Source organism: Eulemur rufifrons, chromosome 10, assembly GCF_041146395.1.
Source record: "Eulemur rufifrons isolate Redbay chromosome 10, OSU_ERuf_1, whole genome shotgun sequence".
In the NCBI taxonomy this organism is placed as follows: domain Eukaryota; kingdom Metazoa; phylum Chordata; class Mammalia; order Primates; family Lemuridae; genus Eulemur; species Eulemur rufifrons.
The window spans coordinates 10,934,282-10,952,136 of NC_090992.1; the positions used below are offsets into that span (position 1 = coordinate 10,934,282).

General features: G+C 41.7%; 1 protein-coding gene across 1 annotated transcript in view; it reads left to right on the plus strand.

Annotated features, from left to right (window-relative positions):
* SH3RF2 (SH3 domain containing ring finger 2) overlaps positions 1–17,855 on the plus strand; it is a 100,137-nt gene that overhangs the window by 42,229 nt on the left and 40,053 nt on the right. Inside the window, exons 3-5 of the mRNA XM_069484162.1 lie at positions 5,913–6,182; positions 9,315–9,410; positions 16,376–16,690. Of these exons, the coding sequence (XP_069340263.1) occupies positions 5,913–6,182; positions 9,315–9,410; positions 16,376–16,690 (681 nt within the window). The remainder of the gene's footprint in view (positions 1–5,912; positions 6,183–9,314; positions 9,411–16,375; positions 16,691–17,855) is intronic.

Consider the following 17,855-nt stretch of genomic DNA (forward strand, 5'->3'; position numbering starts at 1 on the left):
AAGGAAGGTGTGCTAATGGCAGCCCTGAAAAGGCACTGCGATTAGGACCAGCTCTTTCTCCACCCACATGGTGTAAACTCCTGCTGCCCTCACCTTTGTCCTGCAACAGGATCCCTGGAACACAGGGAGGAGGCAAGAGGGACCAGGAGGAAAAGGCTGGCAAATCCTGGGTGTTGGGTTAATATTTGCTTGAATGAGGAAGGGAGGAATGTCCTGTCCCCCCGACTCAAAGTGTCAGGAGTCAGGTGAAGAGGAAAACGGAGCCAGTGATGTCTCAGCACTCCACCGAGGACTGGAAAAAGAAAGGCCAAAACAAAAGACTGAAGGGAGATAAACAAAGAGAGAGAAAGACACATGACAAAAGTAGAACAGAATAGAATTTTAGAGATAGGTTCAGGAGCCAATAATAAGAATCTTCCTTATGTTGGGTTCCTTCCCATCGTTCAGGGCCCTCACCTCCTTTGTCTTTTCCTTCTACCATTATTCCAACTTGCAATATATATAATTTATTTGTATGTCTGTAGGTTTGATCTCTGTTTTCCCAACTAGACTGTAAGCTCCATGAAAGGTCTTGTACATACCTGGCATAGCTGTCACTAGTATGTGGCAAAGATCTCATTACACAGTAGCTGGTGGAGTTCTCATTCCAGCTCTTCCCTGTGTGTGTCACAGCGGTGATTCTGCCCCACTGGGTGCCTTTTCTCTCACTCTGTCGTCAGTCCACACACCCCTTCATCTTTTAAAATTGGACATAAGCTCAGAGCTCACTGGCAGCTGGACCTCTTGCTGTTTCTGAATTCTATTTGGATAGTTTATTGTTATGGGGTTTAGTTGTTTCTGGGTTTTGAATATGCGTATTAGTCAGGACTTGTTCAGTTTCAAATGTCAGAAAATAACTCCAAGTAGTTTAAGTAATAAATAATAAATTGGGGATATGATCTCATTTAACTAAGTACCCTTCAGGCATGGCTAAATCTAGGGATTCAGATTTTACTGTCCAGGCTCTAGCTATCTAGTTACCTCTCCAGCTTGCTGCATCTCTAGTTCTGCTGCCTTCTGCAGCTTCCCTCAGGAAGGTGTGCCTACTGGTTGGGAAATATCACCAATATTATTGCCCAATATTGGACTACGCTACATTGCACTGAGGGGCCAAGGCCCACAACCCAAAGGCTCATGATCCAAAAGTAATAAAGATTCTTTCTCAGCATCTATGTATCAAACCTCAGGGAAGATACCAATTGGCCGTGGTTGAGGCACATGTCTGCCCTGTACTGGTCCCCATGCTGGGGGGATTTGGGTACCCTGACTGGCCAGCCAGGGCCATGTCCCCTTGCATGTGTGGTGTGGCCAGAGTGAACGACCTGCCCATCAGAAGATGAGGAGAGGCTGGTCCAAAAGTGGTGAGTTCTCTCATGTGATTGTTCATAGTCAGTTACAGAGTGAACTCCTTGTTCTACTACTTTCTCCCCTTCTCACTACTGCACTTGAGTAGTCTTTAAAAAACAGTAAACAAAGAAAAAGAAGATGAAGAGAGAACAGGTCGTTACTCAGAGAAGGGGACGCTTGGCAAAGCAACAACATAACTTTACTACTGAAGTATCCTCATGCCCGTGTCTCTGGGTTCTATTCTGCATCCAAATCACGGCTCTTGTGGTCTCCAGATCCCACTGAGGAGACAAATGGAATAGACAAATTATAGGAGCATAGACGTTTTGAGCTTCTGAATCTCGGAAAAGAAAAGCCTTTTAGGTGCACACAAGGAAGAAGAGCTTGGTGAAGACCTGACAATGAGACCTCCACACGCACTTCATCCCCCTACCCCCTCGCCCCTGCACCTGTAGACACAGAAAACCATTATGGGTGATAAAAGCTGTCACCAACAATACAGCAGGTGAGAGCTGACGTGGAACTTGGAATCATTGTCCCTTGAGAGAACAGTGGAGGACAGGATGGAATCAACGAGCCGAGCCTCTTCAGGTGCTTAACTTTTATGCGAGGGCTCTGCAGTTCAATAATTCATGCTCACGCAGCCGGCAGCAAGCAAATTGCATTCACACTCTATTCAGATTTTGATTACAAAACAGAGCCCCAAATGAGTTTTATGATGGGAAAACATACGAGGTGACTTCAGCTGAATGGCAGACAATGAGGGTAGTAGGAGCACCAGGGCTTTCAGGTCAAATGAGCCTCAGCCAATCCTGAGTCTGCCATACACTGGCTGTGTGACCTTGTCTGGTGACATCCATCATCTCAGAACTTCTGTTTCCTCCTCGATAAAATAGGGCACTACTACCTACTTCACAGGGTTCTGAGATCACATGAATGAGATAATACATGGAAAGTGCAGTAGTGCAATAACGTAAGAAAAATTTCCGTGGCCTGGCAGAACCCCGGTAAATGTTAATTTCCTCTTCGGAGTCATTCACTCTCTCGGGCACTCTCTACCATCCGGCCTCCCTCCACCCTTCTTTGCACCGTCAAGCCAATGTCTTCTATAATAAGCATGAATGTAGAACTGAGAATACCAAGGAAGAGATTATCCACAACGAAAAGAAAGAAGATGAAGAGGGTCTTCATGTTAAAAATAATTATAATTCACTTCCACAATATTTAATTATGTTGAAGAGACATGAAAAAAAGATGAAAATAGTCAAGCAATTAGTACTATCTCAAGGTTTCAGAGTTTAGGCATCTTCAAAGGAACTTCAGCATTTTGTGCAATTGTAGTTTAATATGCTCTCTTGGTAATCATTAAAAATATGTAAGCCAGTTGCACTGGAAATATCTTCCAGGAAAAAAAAAAAAAAAGAAGCAGGTTAGCAGTTTACAAAGCCTACATCAAAACTCCATTCATCGCCCCCATTTGAGTTATAATGAGTTATAGTTCCGACCAGGAGCATCAAACTTGGAGTGTGAGGGGGTTTGACAACAGTGCAGCTTCTTGACTCCTACCCCGAGAGATTCTGATCACACAGGACAGGCAGGGGGTCAGGGGCTGCATTTTTAGCATCTCTCAGGATTCTGATGCAGGCAAACCACAGACTTCGTTTTGAGAAACACAAGCTTACCAGTGCTTGGGCTTGAGGATAGACTTAAGTTTGAATCCTAAATCTACCACTTTCTAGCTTTGTGAATGTGGCAACTCTTAACTTCTCTGATTCCCAGTTTTCTGATCTGAAAATTGGAATTCGAACGAATACACACCTCAGAATTAAATAAAATGTATTGTGTGGTGCTTAGCACAGTAACTGGCACATGGGAAGAAACACTCCATAAATACTAGCTGCTGATATTCTCATTACTATGCAAAGCCAAAGAGGCTTGGATTCTTTTTTTCTTCTGTTCTTTTCATAAATCTGAAAGGACAATGCATTAAGCAAGATGGAAGTTTATTGCGCTCTCAGACAAAAGTCTGGAAGTGACACGGTCCAGGACGGGTGTGGCAGCTCTGCAACCGGGCTCCTGCCCTCCCTGTTTAGGTGTGGCCCTCGTCCCCATTACTCAGGATGGCAGCCGGAGCTCCGGGACCCATATCCGCATTCCACGTGGCAAAGATGGGGGAAAGAAAAGAAAATCAGTCCCTGTCAGTACCGATGCTTCCTAAAGGTTGCTCACACCCCACTGGCCAGAACTTAGCTGCCAGGGAGGCTGGAAAGTATGAGCAGTATTCCAGGTAGTCATACACCTAGAAAAATGTGGTTTGTATTACAAAATGGACAAATGGGGAGAAGGAACATGGAGGGGCAACTATTGTTCCCTAATATACCCTACCCTAGGAAGCAAGCAGATTTGGGTCATTCCCCAGAAATCCTCTGCTCTTATCCTGCTTCTATCTGCTTGTCCCTCAGGTAAGGAACATCTTCCCCCAAAATGGTAGCTGCACGGTCTGTTTATCATACTCAGTTTGGCTTATTTTCTTCTGAAATTCCTCCCATACCTTTCACTCCTCATCCCCCAGCTTCATTCACTTTCTCCTCACTAAGTGATTTGAATAAGTGATACAATTATTTCATTGTAGAAAGGTTAGAAAACACAGCTAAGGACTTAGGAAAAAATGTTTAGTATTCAAAAATCTCACCTCTTAGAAATAAGCACTCCTAAAGTGTTGGTGTATAGTCATCAAGCCTTTTCCCCAAGTAAAAATATACACATGAATTTATAATGCAAATCTAGTCTACATAACCGTTCTTAACTTCTATTACACTTAACAGTATACTATGAGTAATGCTCAGTGTTATTAATTAGAGATCAACATCATCAATTTTAAAGACTGCAGAGTTTTTCATCGCATGGGTGTATCATAATTTATTCCACCAATTTCCTGTTTATATCCACAACACTGTGTTAACCCCCCCGGTACACATGTCTTTGCTCACTTGTCCCCCAGTTTCTCGGGGATGAGCTGTGTTCCTACGGCTTTCTAATTCCTGGGCTCTCCTGACTGCATCCGGGACCCAGCAGAAAGGAACAGCTCTACCATCCCATCAGCAAAGTGATGTCAGGTCTTGTCTCTAACCCTAAGCCGCTTGGACTTCTTTTTTCAAATGAACATGGCAGAATTGGGAGATTCTTGAAGACCTGAATTAAAGCCCCCTCTACACTCCATTATGAATGGCAAGACTGCCACAGTGTGAAGGACTACTGCACCCCACTGCTCAGAAAAGCACAAAATACAATACAATTCCAGGTGACTAAACGGCTTTCTATTAAACCTCAGCTGTTAGAAGTTTCAGTTTGCCAAGCTGACTTCAAGCAAAACCGGAGTAAAGCCATTTCTGTGTGGAGAACCTAGTTTCAATTAGGAAAAAAAAAATGCATTTAACTGAAATAATTATTTAGACAGACAACCGATTTGACAAATGATGCCTGAGCTGTTTTTTTAACTGATGATTGATTTCTGATTAATTGTTTCTTTGTGTCAGTTGAGCTTCCTAATGATCCAAACACTCGTGAGGTTTACACTTTCTACAGAAGGCTGAAGACAAATTATGTTGCATCACTCTTGTATAGCATTTTATATTTTCAGATGGTTTTCACCTCAATTTCCTTCCCATCCACACTGAGGAGTAGGTAGATATCACCAGCCTTCCATTATAAATGATGAGAATAAGGGATGCCCTTTATTGAACACATACTATGTGCTAGGCAACATGCTAAATGCATTATACATATTATTTATTCCTCACAGCAGCCCTAATGAGGTAGGCATTCTATTAATACCCCATTTTATAATGAATACAGTTTAACAAAGATTTAATAACTTGACCATGATCATACAAGTGGCAAGAGGAAGGGCCAGAATTCAAACCAGGAAGAGTCACTGACTCACTCACTCAAGTTCACATAGTTGTGGAGTCAAGTTCAAAACCCTGTTCCTGGCATAGCGATTAGGAACAAGGACTGTACTGATCGACGGGCGCACACACACACACACACACACACACGCACACGGGAGCAAAGAGATGTAAAGGTCATTGGAAATCAAAAAGTGGGGAGGCAGGTGGGTAAAAACTTACCTGTTGGGTACAGTGAACACTATTTGGGTGATGGGCACACTAAATGCCCCAACTTAAGCATTATAAAACGTAACAAAACATTTTACCCCCTTAATATTTTAAAATTAAAAAAAAAGAACAAGGGCTCTAGAATAAGGCAGCCTGAGTTCAGAGCTCATAACTGCCATTCCCCAGCTGTGTCACCTCACGCAAGTTACCACCACTCTGTGCCTCAGTCACCCTATCTTATAAATGGGGATAATGTGTGTCTATCTCAAAGGGCTACCTAGATTAAATGAGGTGATGCATACACACTTAGCACATAGGAAGTGCTCCGTAATTAGTTATTAATATTATACCTTCCGTCCCTCCAGCCTCTAAGCTAAGTACATATTTTATTATTCTGTGTCACTGCAGGTGCCTCGGGCCAAGGCCTTATGCAACTACAGAGGGCAGAATCCTGGTGACCTGAGGTTTAACAAGGGAGACATGATCCTCCTCCGGAGACAGATTGATGAGAACTGGTACCAGGGGGAGATCAATGGCGTCAGTGGGATCTTCCCAGCCAGCTCGGTGGAAGTCATCAAGCAGCTGCCCCCGCCACCCCCACTCTGCAGGGCCCTCTACAACTTCGACCTACGAGACAAGAGCAAGAGTGAGAATCACGATTGCCTGACCTTCCTCAAGGTAAGGGTCTGGTCAGCCACCAAGGTCTCCGGGGACGACCTAAACACTATGGCAGAACATGGAGATGTCTGTTTAACATTCGCTGATATTTTTTAAATTATATACATTTTATCCATAAATGTATATACGTATGTGTATAAGCGAATGTGTGCATATATTGTATTGTGTGTATACAATTCAAACTACATGAGAGTGAAATCTCTAGAGAAATCTAAGAAGAGTTCGATAGAAGTCCTTAAGGCTTTTCCATTGCAATTACAAAAATACACATCCACACATTTATTCATTCTACAATCACTTTTGAGCACTTACTCTTTGCAGGTGCTGGGGACAGAGCATGAACAAGTCACAGTCCCTGCTGTCCTAGCGCAGTAATGGGAGTAACAGATATGTAGGTAGAAAATCACAAACAGTTTGATAACACGCTACGCAAAACTGCAGCTGCCACCTCTTTGTCACGTATGTGTAAGGGTATTCTTGCTGACCAACTTACAGCCACCTAATCCTACTCCTTTACAGCATTCTATTTTGTTTTAAACATAGCATTCAAAACACTGCGAACATATACAATAACATAATCATACCTCTATACACAAATAACCTCTTACAAGGTATATTTTCCAAACACATCAATTGCCCTGTGATATTTTCTGCCTCTCTTTTCCATCGGATGGTCTTCACCATTCGTAAGTAATGACAATTCCCCTAAAGTCTAGGCTACTTTAACTCTCTGCATCCAGTATTTGTTATTCCTTAAACATCCAAATTCTGTCATAGAAACCAAATTGGAGTTATTTTCATTCTTTGCCTTATACGTAGATCAGCTCTAAGTACAAAAAGTGGCACTGCTACAATAGGTCTTTGTTTTGTAAAATATTTTTATTCTACCACTACCAAAAATGACATTTGTTTCAGATTCCCTCAAAGTAGATAACCTCACTGTCTGAGAGAACCTCCTAAGGAAGGTCATTCTATAGCCTGAAGAGCAAAGTTTAAACTTAGACTGCAGTTAAAGGAAGGTCAATTCAATTCCACAAACATTTACTGAGTATTTACTTTGTGCCAGGCCTTAGACACGGAGCTCTGGGGACACAGCTGGAGGAAGACATAAGCAAGCAGGAAGCATTATCTGCTTCTCCGACCCTCTCTGGGAATTTGCAATCTGGCACACTTACTCCCCATGGTCATTCGTCCCTTGTGCCCATCCCTGTGCCAAGCTGGCTACTGGGGATAAAGTGATGAGTCATTGTCCTTACCTTCACAGAGCTGGCAGTCTGTGAAGAAGAAACACACTCATAAATGAGAAATTACGACAAAGAAACCAGAAGAGAGGATTTGATCCATTCTAGAAGGCTATAGAATGCTAAGACCTCACTAGGAAATCTCATGGTCTTCCTAAAACTGAGCACATCCAAATTAAACTCAAGATCTTCCCTCCCGAAGCCGCTCTTTTCCTAATGCTTTCTAGCTCAGTAAATTGTACAATTTTATCAAACGTGCATGTATTTTTTCATGCATGCATGCATTCATGAAGTATTTATTGGATGACTACTAAAGGGGAACCACTGTGTTAGGTGCTAGGAACAACAGAGATAAACAAAACAGACACAGCCCCTGCACACGTGGAGCTTGCGGTCTGATAGGGTGGACGGTCATTAAAGAACTAACAACCTATAAACACGTAATTGTGAATTTGTAGTAACCTATAAATGTGTAAGTACAAACCTATAAATGTGTAATTGCAAATGTGTAAGAGGAAGCTAAGAAAAGATATAACGTATAATGAATTTAGATTTGGATTAATCCAAATTACTGAGGGACTTGGAATAGATCAGAGAGCTCAGGTCTTTTTTTTTTTTTTTTCTTTTTGAGACAGGGTCTTTCTCTGTTGCCCAGGCTAGAGTGCAGAGGTGTCATCATATAGCTCACTGCAACCTCAAACTCGTGGGCTCTAGCAATCCTCCTGCCTCAGCCTCCTGAGTAGCTGGGACTACAGGTGCATTCCACCAAACCCGGCTGATTTTTCTATTTTTTTGTAGAGATGGGGTTTCGATTTTGCTCAAGCTAGTCTCCAACTCCTGGCCGCAAGCAATCTTCCTGTTTCAGCCTCCCAAAGTGCTAGGATTACAGGCATGAGCCACCTCGCCCAGCCCAATCAGAAGGTCTTTAGTGGATGAATATACAGGTTTGGATCGATGAACATGTATGGACATGAAAAGATGTTCCCGATATGGTATTAAGTAAAAAAAATCAGTGTGTTCTGTATGACTTCATATGTATGAAGTACAAGAATAGGCAAAATGAATGTATAGTGCTAGAAGTTAGAACAGTGGTTACCTCTTGATAGGTTGTGGTAAAGAGCACTTCTGGGTGTTGGAAATGTTCTATATCTTCATCTGGATAGGAGTTTTGTGGATATATTCAAACGTAAAACTTCCTTAAGCTTTACATCTAAGATTTATGCACTTTATTGTATGCATGTGTGTGTGTTTTTGACCAGTTTATAAAAATCAGTTTTTATACACATATATACACACATAAACATATGTTTATGTGTATAAATGTTTTATCTTGATAGAAAAGAATCGGGGAAAAAATATGTTAAGCTGTTAATTATGGTTGTATCTGTATTGTGGTGGAATTTTTTCCTTGTTTTGCTTATCTGTGTTTTTAAACATTTCTACAAATTTACATATAACCTTTTGTAATAAGAAAAAATTGAATAAAAAGCTGCTTTATGCTTGATATGTCAAAAAATGAATAGGTTCTAAAAAGTCTCCAAAATGAGAATAAAATTCATTCTTTTTGCTAAGCCAAAGATTTCTCCATCAGAATAATTTAAATGAAAAGCTTGCACCCTGCCGGTGATTAAAAATTAGAAATATTTCCAAGTTGTCCTATTGGATTCCATTGATCCTCCAAATTATTTCTATTCCCCTTATGGTCTTGGTGACCCAAATACTATCCTTTATGGAGAAAGTTCATTTTAGCAGGGAGGTTTCCTAAATAAATCATGCATGAGCTACAGTCCTCGCACCTCATACCATCTGGGACTCCAAACTGATCTCCACTGAAAGCTTTTACCACCTGAAAACTGAGAGTAAATGCTGACTGCGAGCCTTTCTCTTTCAGGACGATATCATCACTGTGATCAGCCGAGTGGATGAGAACTGGGCAGAAGGCAAGTTAGGAGATAAAGTAGGCATCTTCCCTATCCTGTTTGTAGAGGTACGTGAGTATCAAGTATGTATCTCATTCACGCCCACTCAGCAATATGCGCGTGCCACCGTGATGCCTGAGAGCAACTCCTACTTGATATGAGGATTATTTCAGGACTGACTAAAATCTCTAAAGAAAACCCAATTCTGGCAAGAGTGTGGGGAAATGGGCCTTTTCCATTCTGCTGATGCGAGTGCAAATTGGCAAAATCTCTCATATCCAAATTGCAATAAACACAGATCACAAATCCTAAAACTGTGCACCTCCTTTGAGTCAGCCATTCCACATCCGAGACTTTATTGTAAGGAAATATTTAAATAAGTAGGCAAAGATATACGTACAAAATGTGCAAAAATGTTCACCATAGCATTAGGGTGGTTGTGTATAACGATGAAAAACCAGAAATAATCTAAATATCCAACAATAAGGATTTAGTTTTTAAAAGTTGTAGCGATGGAAAAATATATACCTATTAACAATAATGTTGGAGAATAATATTTTATATGATGAAGTATTTGATACTAGGCAAAGATGTATGATTTATTATTAAGTAAACAAACAAGTTAATGAGTATACAGTTCCAGATTTGCAAGATAAAAAAGTTCTGGAGATCTGTTTCATAACAGTGTGAATATATTTAATCCTACTGAACTGTATATTTAAAAATGGTTAAGATGGGTCTGGGGGAAAGTATATAACATAAAAAATGGTTAAGATGGTAATCTTTTTAATGTTCCAGTTTTATTGACATGTAATATTTTATGTATTTATGAGGCACAGATGCTATTGTGTTACCTGCATAGACTGTGCAATGATCAGGCCAGGGTAGTTCCATCACCTTGAATATTTATCATCTCTATGTGTTGGAAACATTTCAAGTTCTCTCTCCCAGCCAATTTGAAATATACAGTGCATTGTTACTAACCATAGTGATTCTACTCTTCTATCACATGCTAATTTTATGCTATGTGTTTTTTTACCACAATAAAAAAAAATAAGTTGAATCATATGAAGCCAGCTTTATTTATATTGTGTATATAAATGGATACAGGACTAGAAGGATATGTACCAAAATGTTAACAGTAATGATCACTAGGTGGTGAGATTCCAGATGATTTTCATTTTCTTCTGCTGATTTGTATTTTCTAAATCTTCTGAAATGAGCATATATATGTATTACTGCTTTTTTTTTTTTTAAAGCTACTTACAAAAAAAAAAAGAAAAGAAAGAAAGAAAATGTGCTAGGCTATCTATCTATTCCTTCAGTATAATAATGTAACCTGTAGTCCCTAACCTCACTAGCCATGAGCCTCACCCTAGCCTGGAGCAAGGCATTAAAAATTTAAAGGAGAGTTTTCCTTGTTTAACTGCATTTATTGGGTGCACGCATAAAGCGCGCCCAATAAAAATGGGGAGTGGAGAGCTATGAAGAAAGTAAAAGGCACACTCTCTGCCCTCTAGGAAGGTGGAGTGAAAGCAGAACAGAGGCATAATTAAGGAAATATTAATATTTGATATTATGGAAAGGGGCCATTTCATCCTATCACAAGAGCTAAAGCAGGTTCTGAAATGAATGTTGTACTCAGAGCCTTGCACAGCTTTCAAGGTTCCCTGGCTTCATAATAGTGCAACTAATTGCTTTATTGTGATAAAAAATACATAACATAAAATTTACCATATGATAGCAGAGTAGGGTGGCTATAGTTATTAACGGCAAGCTTCTCTGTCCACCCTCTATTCAATCAGTTTTGAAGGAATGAATAGTTGATGGAAGGGATAGAGGAAGGGTCCAGAAAGGCTGGTCATCTTACTGTGTCTACTACACAATATTCTCGTTCCTAATGCTTTTTCTCTTGCCGGGGCTCCTTCCGGGTATACCCACCCAATTCTCTTTACCTGTCAAATTTCATTCATTTTACAAGGTTCAGATAGCAACCCACTTTACGTAAAATTTCAGCTACTGGTTGAAACCTTAGTGATCTCTTTCCTCTGTGAACACCTGATGGATGTGTTGATCGCACTTCACAGGCTAGCCTAATGTAGAACAGGTACTCTGTTAAAAAAAAAAAAAAAGTAGCTTAACAAGAGAATGAATGAAAAATGACTCGGAAGGTAGTCAGAGCTACTAGGAAAAAATTCAGAAAGCAAACCATTCAGTGTGACCCTATCCTAAATATATATTTAATCATTCAACTATTAATAATTTTTCATTGAGTGCATGCTATGCTAGGTCCTGTGCTAAGTTCTAAAGATACAGAACAGATACGGGTCCCTACTCTCAGAAACTGTAAAGTCAGACAGCATTCCTGTAATCGCAAGTGTGACGGATGATGCAAAGACTGAAGTAGACCCATCTGGGCAGTGGGTTGGCGGATGCCACTTATGCCAAGATCTGACAGGTGATTAGAGTTAGGTAGGTGAGTGAGTATGCAAGGAAGAGCCTTTTAGGTAACGGAGTAGCACGTGCTAAAGTCCTGCAGGATGAGCAAGTGTGGTGTATCGAAGGGACCAAAAGAATACCAGAGCTGGAGCTTAGAGAGTAACAAAAAATGAGGGCAGGGACGTAAATGGGAGACAGATCACAGAGGGCTGTGTTGTCAGAGTGGGCTAGGTTGTGCAGTGATAAACAGCACCAAAGTCTCAGGGACTTAACAAAGAAAATGTTATTTCTCACCCACACTGCATGATCAGCAGAGGACAATGAGAGGCTCTGCTCACATAGTCACTCAGGCACCGAGACTGACAAGGCTGGGCCATCTGGTGGCTGCACCACCTGGAACCTGTGGGCTTCCTGGTTTCCACAGTAGGAGAAGAGTGAAGAAGAGTGAGTTGTGTGTCAGCAAATAAATGCCTCAGCTCGGAAGTGACAATTGTCACTCCCACTCACACCCCATTGGCCTGGACCAGTCACATGGCCCCACCTGACTTCAAGTCAGCTGAGAAGTATAAGGGAACACTTGGAATATCGGGCGAGTGTCATTGTCTGCCATATCACAAGGAGTTTAGATTAGATGCAAATGCAGATAGAGGCCATGGAAACGGTTTAAGGGGTCAGATTTGGAATTCTTTTTAAAGGCTGCTCTGGCTGCAGTGGGAAGAATGATTTGAACAGGAGGGAGAAGAAAACAGAAAGATTAGTTAGGAGGCTACTGCATTGCCCAGTTAGGAGACGACTGTGGCTTAGACCAGTATATCAGAAACAAGTAGATCCAAAGACCTCTCAGGAGGTAGAATCCATAGTACTAGGAGGTTGACAGAAGTGGGGAGATTGACAAGACAGGGAAGAGGAAGTAGTCAAGGAGAGCCCCACTTTCCGATTAGTGTACCCAGGTCAGTGGTGGAGCTCTTTGCTGGGTCAAGCAAGCTTTTGTGAGGAGGAACAGTTGTGATCATTGGCAGACAAGGGTTGACTCTCTAACGGCAGAGATCAGCTGCAATTAGTACCTAAATGGACACATAGGAGGTGCTTAAATTGTTGCAGAAATTTATGCATGGTCTCCTGAATTATTTTTTTAGATGCTTCTTTATACCTCTGGGGGTTGGGGGGAAGGCACCACTCATATTATTACCCATTTCTGAAACCCATCTTCCCAAAACTTCTACATTTAATGATTATTCATTTGGATACTCTCTCTACCACTTCACCTCTAAAATTAGTGATTATAAGAACCCTCAAGATGATCATTAAACTAGCCATTGCTTCATTTGTTCTCCTAATTGCTAGGAGGGGAAAAGGATAATCAAGTGGTTGCTCTAATCTGGGAAACTGGTTTTCAAAAATTACTTGAAATCTAAATTGAGCTTTTTAAAGCACTACTTACATTTTGACTTCAGTCATTTTATTAAGACTAGCACTTGCTGAGAACTCTTTAAATAAGTTTTAATTACCAGTGCCATGCAAAGTAATTGGGAGGAAGGAAGGCCTTCTTACGAGGGTGACGTGGGGTGTTTTTGGCATAAACGGGATTTTTCTTGTTAATGCATCATTTGATTTATTGAATTGTAGCTGCATTAAAAGGTGGTAAAGCAAAGGCTGAATTTATGCCCATTCTTGTTAGGATTTCTCCAACGGGGCCTGCCTGGCTTATATGAACTTTGCTCAGCCCAGTGAACCTCAAAGGTATTGTTTCAAGTGAGTGGGTGCAAATCTAAGAGACCTGCAATTCTTCTCCAACAGAGCCATTAATCATGTTGGCAGAGGACAGGGAAGATGCAGAGTCTCACGGGGCTCTTTGTCAATGCTGATGTCGGAAAAGCTGACGGTGGCGCTCACCTGGGGACAGAACAATTAGGTCAAAGCAGAAAAAAATTAATTTATTTCATTAAAGCCATGAATGGCTATATAAAGAACTTTACTCATTCCATTCAAAGAGTGTACATTATCCTTTTATTGAGTGAATAATGGAGGAACAGGTGCCCTGGGACGTGTAAGGCATTGTACCTGGGCCAGGCTGCCACCAGAGTCTGCCTAAACAATTTCAGTCACGTCCTAATCGGTCTCCCTACTAAGTGCTATTCTGGCACTTCTGAGTAACAGCCAGAATGAGCTTTTTATTTGTTTATTTTTATTTGCATACAGTAAAATGTACTCTTTTTGGTGTTCAGCTCTATAAATTTTGATGAATACATACAATTGTATAACCACACCACAATCAAGATATGGAATAATTCCAACACTGTCCCCCCAAATCCCTCATGCTCCCTCTTTGTAGTCAGTCCCTTCCCTGACTCCCGACCCCGGGCAACCACCAATCTGTCTTCTGCTTCTGTAGTTTTCTTTTTCCAGAATGTCATATAAACGGAATCACACAAAGCGTAGCCTTTTGAGTCTGGCTTCTTTCATTTTGCGTCATGCATTTGAGATTATCCATGTTGTTTTGCATATCAGTCGTTCATCCCTTTTTATTGCTGAGTAGTATTTCATTGTACGGATATACCAGAGTTTGTTTATTCATTCACCAGTCGAAAGACTTTAGGGCTGTTTCCAGTTCTTGACAACGATGCATGAAGCTGCTATAAACATTTGCATCCCAGTGTCTGAGGGAATGTAAGTTTTCATTCCTCTTGGGTAATTACCTAGGAGTGGGATTGCTAGGTCCGATGCTAAGCATGGCTTTGACTTTGTAAGAAATTGCCAAACTGTAGCAGGAACTTTTAAGAGCATAATTCAGATCATATCACTCCACTACCTAAATCTTGGCAAAGACTTCCTATGATATTTAGAATAAAATGGATACCCCACTCCTGGGGCCTTAGAGGTCTGGCCCTGCCTGTCTCTGTGACCTCCCCTTTGAACACCTGCTCTGTTCCAGCCTTCTCGGTTTGTTTCTTCTGTCTTTTTCTCAAATAGGCTGAGTTCTTTTCCTCCTTAGAGCTTTCCCACTAGCCTGCAATCCCTCTGCCTGGCATGTTCTTGCCCCCGTGTTCACGTGGCCAGCTCCTTCTTATCATCTGTTGTCGCACCATAAACGCTGCCTTCTCAGCGGGTCTTCCTTGCCGCCCCCCAATCTAAGGTAGCTATTACTCCCCCATCACTCTGCATCAGAGCTCAGCACTTATGATACCTGATATGTTCTTGTTTAAATGGCTCTGTCATTTATAAGTCACCCTGTCCTGGCTTCAGATGTCTCATCTTTAAAGTGGGCAGAATAATGCCCACTCCCCTATTTGATGACTTTTTCACAATATGACAAGCTTCTTGAGGCAAGAATTACATCTTTAAAATTTTCTATCTCAGCTATTTTCATCCTCTGCACATTGTCATTAAAAGTTCTTAAATGGGCAACTTCCCTTTTACCTTGAGAGTTGAATTTCTAAATTAGACTGAGCTGTGTGGTTTTGGAGAGCAACACGTGACAATGATGATAATGAAATTTAAGTAATCGTCCTGAAATGTAAGGGTTATTCACACAAATCCTTGTTTCATCAACATATTTCGGATTTCTAAAGGAAATGAACCCCCAGGGGCCCTCAGTGAGTAGGGCACTGGGAAGATACTTCTTGTGGGAATTTCGGTGGGGAAGACAGACAGTAACACACACAGTGTTGTGCTTTAGCTGGCTGGAGCTACATGGCAAGAGCTGGTTGTTACATTTTCAGGAATTTTGCCAGCCGGTTATTAAACCATTGGTAGACTGGTAAACTCTACAAATCAATGCCTTTCTTTCTTTCTCTCTCTCTCTTTCTTCTTTCTCTTTCACCCTTTCTCCCTCCCTCCCTCCCTTCCATCCTTTCTTTGTTTCTTTCTCTTTCCTAATTTACCGGCACATCACTAAGAGGTCTAGAACAAGGAAGCATGGTGATGAGATGAACGTATTTAAAGGAAGTAGTAAAGGACAGTTTTAGCATAAGGGATCTGCGTCCTGGATGCATTTACATTCTAGCTTGTCAAATGTGTGTACTTAAGCAACTTCCTTCACCCATTTACTCCACAAACTCTCACTGAGCATCCACTGTGGGATACAGGAGAGAATACTGTGTAGAAGGTCCCTGCCCCCAGGTGGCTGGCAGACCAGTGGGGGAAAGGCAGGTAAACGCTTATGGTATGGAGTGGAAAATGCAATGACAGGGAAGCCCAGGTGCTGCTGGCCCCGCAGGGGATTCTGGAATGACTGACGGGAGAGGAGAGAGGGCCACCAGGTGAAAAGGGCTGGACGTGGCTGGGAGAAATGGGTAAAGCAAGAATACTCCCAACCAGGAAAGAGTATCAATGGCTTATTTTTTACTCTTTGTACCTCAGTAAAAAACTAATGTCTACTTGGCAGGAAAGTTTGAGAAATTTATCGATAGAACAAAGTAAGTGGGACATATTGATAAAAGATGGAAGCTGTTATGATGTTGGCCAGGGAATGATCACCTGAACCAATGACTGAGGAGGTGGCATCTGACCTGGCTTCAGACGAGGCTGGGTGGGACTTAGCTACTCACATTAGATCAGGAAGACTAACTTCGCTTCGGACCTTTTGTCTTTTCAGCCAAACCTCACCGCAAGACACCTCCTGGAGAAGAACAAAGGCCGTCAGTCATCCCGCGCAAAAAATCTGTCTCTGGTGCCCTCATCCTCCAGAGCTAACATGCCCACCCTCCGCAGGGGCCCAGGGTCCAGGAGGAAGGGGCCAGGGCAGTTCTCCATCACAACAGCCTTGAACACTCTCAACCGGATGGTCCATTCTCCCTCGGGGCGCCATATGGTAGAGATAAGCACCCCCGTGCTCATCAGCTCCAGCAACCCCTCTGTGATCAGCCAGCACGCGGAGAAATCAGACATCCCTGCCAGCTCTTCAGGGCAGGTAGGGAAGAAATCCCTGGGATAAGGGCACCTTGGAGTTGGGGAAGTGATCTGCACCATGTCACAAGCAATATTTGATATTCAGTACTTGCTAAGCACACACAATGCACTAATAATACCTAATGTATGTATTGCATTTGAGAGCTCCAGATCCATGATTTCATTTCATCTTTGAACAGCCTGCGAGTTAGGTATCATGACAGTTATCCCCATTTTACAGTTGAGGAAACTGAGGCTTCGAGGGGTGAAACAACTTGCCCAAATTCTCACAGACACTTTTCCTTCCCTTGCTAAGTGCCATGCAATGGTTCCTGTCCCTTAGAGAACTTCCCTCCAAAGAGAGGGTGGCACCCATTTTCCAGGGAGGATTTTGGTATCACAACTTGGGATTCACTATCCCATTCTCTGACAACGTATTAGGCATCATGTGGAAAGAAAGCAAAAGAAACAAAAAGAAACTATGAGTTATTGAGTGTTCTCAATTACATACGTCATTTGTGGAGCCCAGTGCAAAATGAAAATGCAAGTCCCTTGCTCAAAAATAATTAAGCGTTTCAAGATGTCAAGAACAACGTATTAAAACAAGTGAAGGGGCCCATATGACTATACATGTCACAAACCCATGAAACCAGCCCTGGGTGTTTTCACACGGAGCAGCTAATAACATGATGTATGTACAGTCTTAGCTCCATGATGTCTGGCACCCACCAAGCACCAGGTAAGTATTAGCTCTTAATACCACTGTTATTAACCCCAGTCACTGAAGCTTGAAAAGCCAAGGAGCAGTCGTAGCCATCCAGAAACAGTATTTCTAACAGCGGGTGGCTATTTAGGTTGAAGGGTGCTTTAAAAGATGAAGCAGCAGAGGGATGAGACAAAGTATTATAATTAAGAAGAATTGCATGTTGGGTATGCAGCTGAAAACACTCTTTGGAACCGTGCAGGTGGCGACTTGAAAGGACAAACCTTAACTTGCACTGATGTGTTTTTTTCTTAAGAAGCCATAAATCTTGTTTTTAAACATGAATTTCCACCTTGGGATTAAATGGCTTAATTGGACTGTAATCCCTTTTTAACAAGACAAGGAGGAAGGAGAAAGTCAAGGGCTCCTCGAAGACCTGTGTGCTCTTCTGAAAGGAAAACAATCACCTCCTGCAACATTTTAT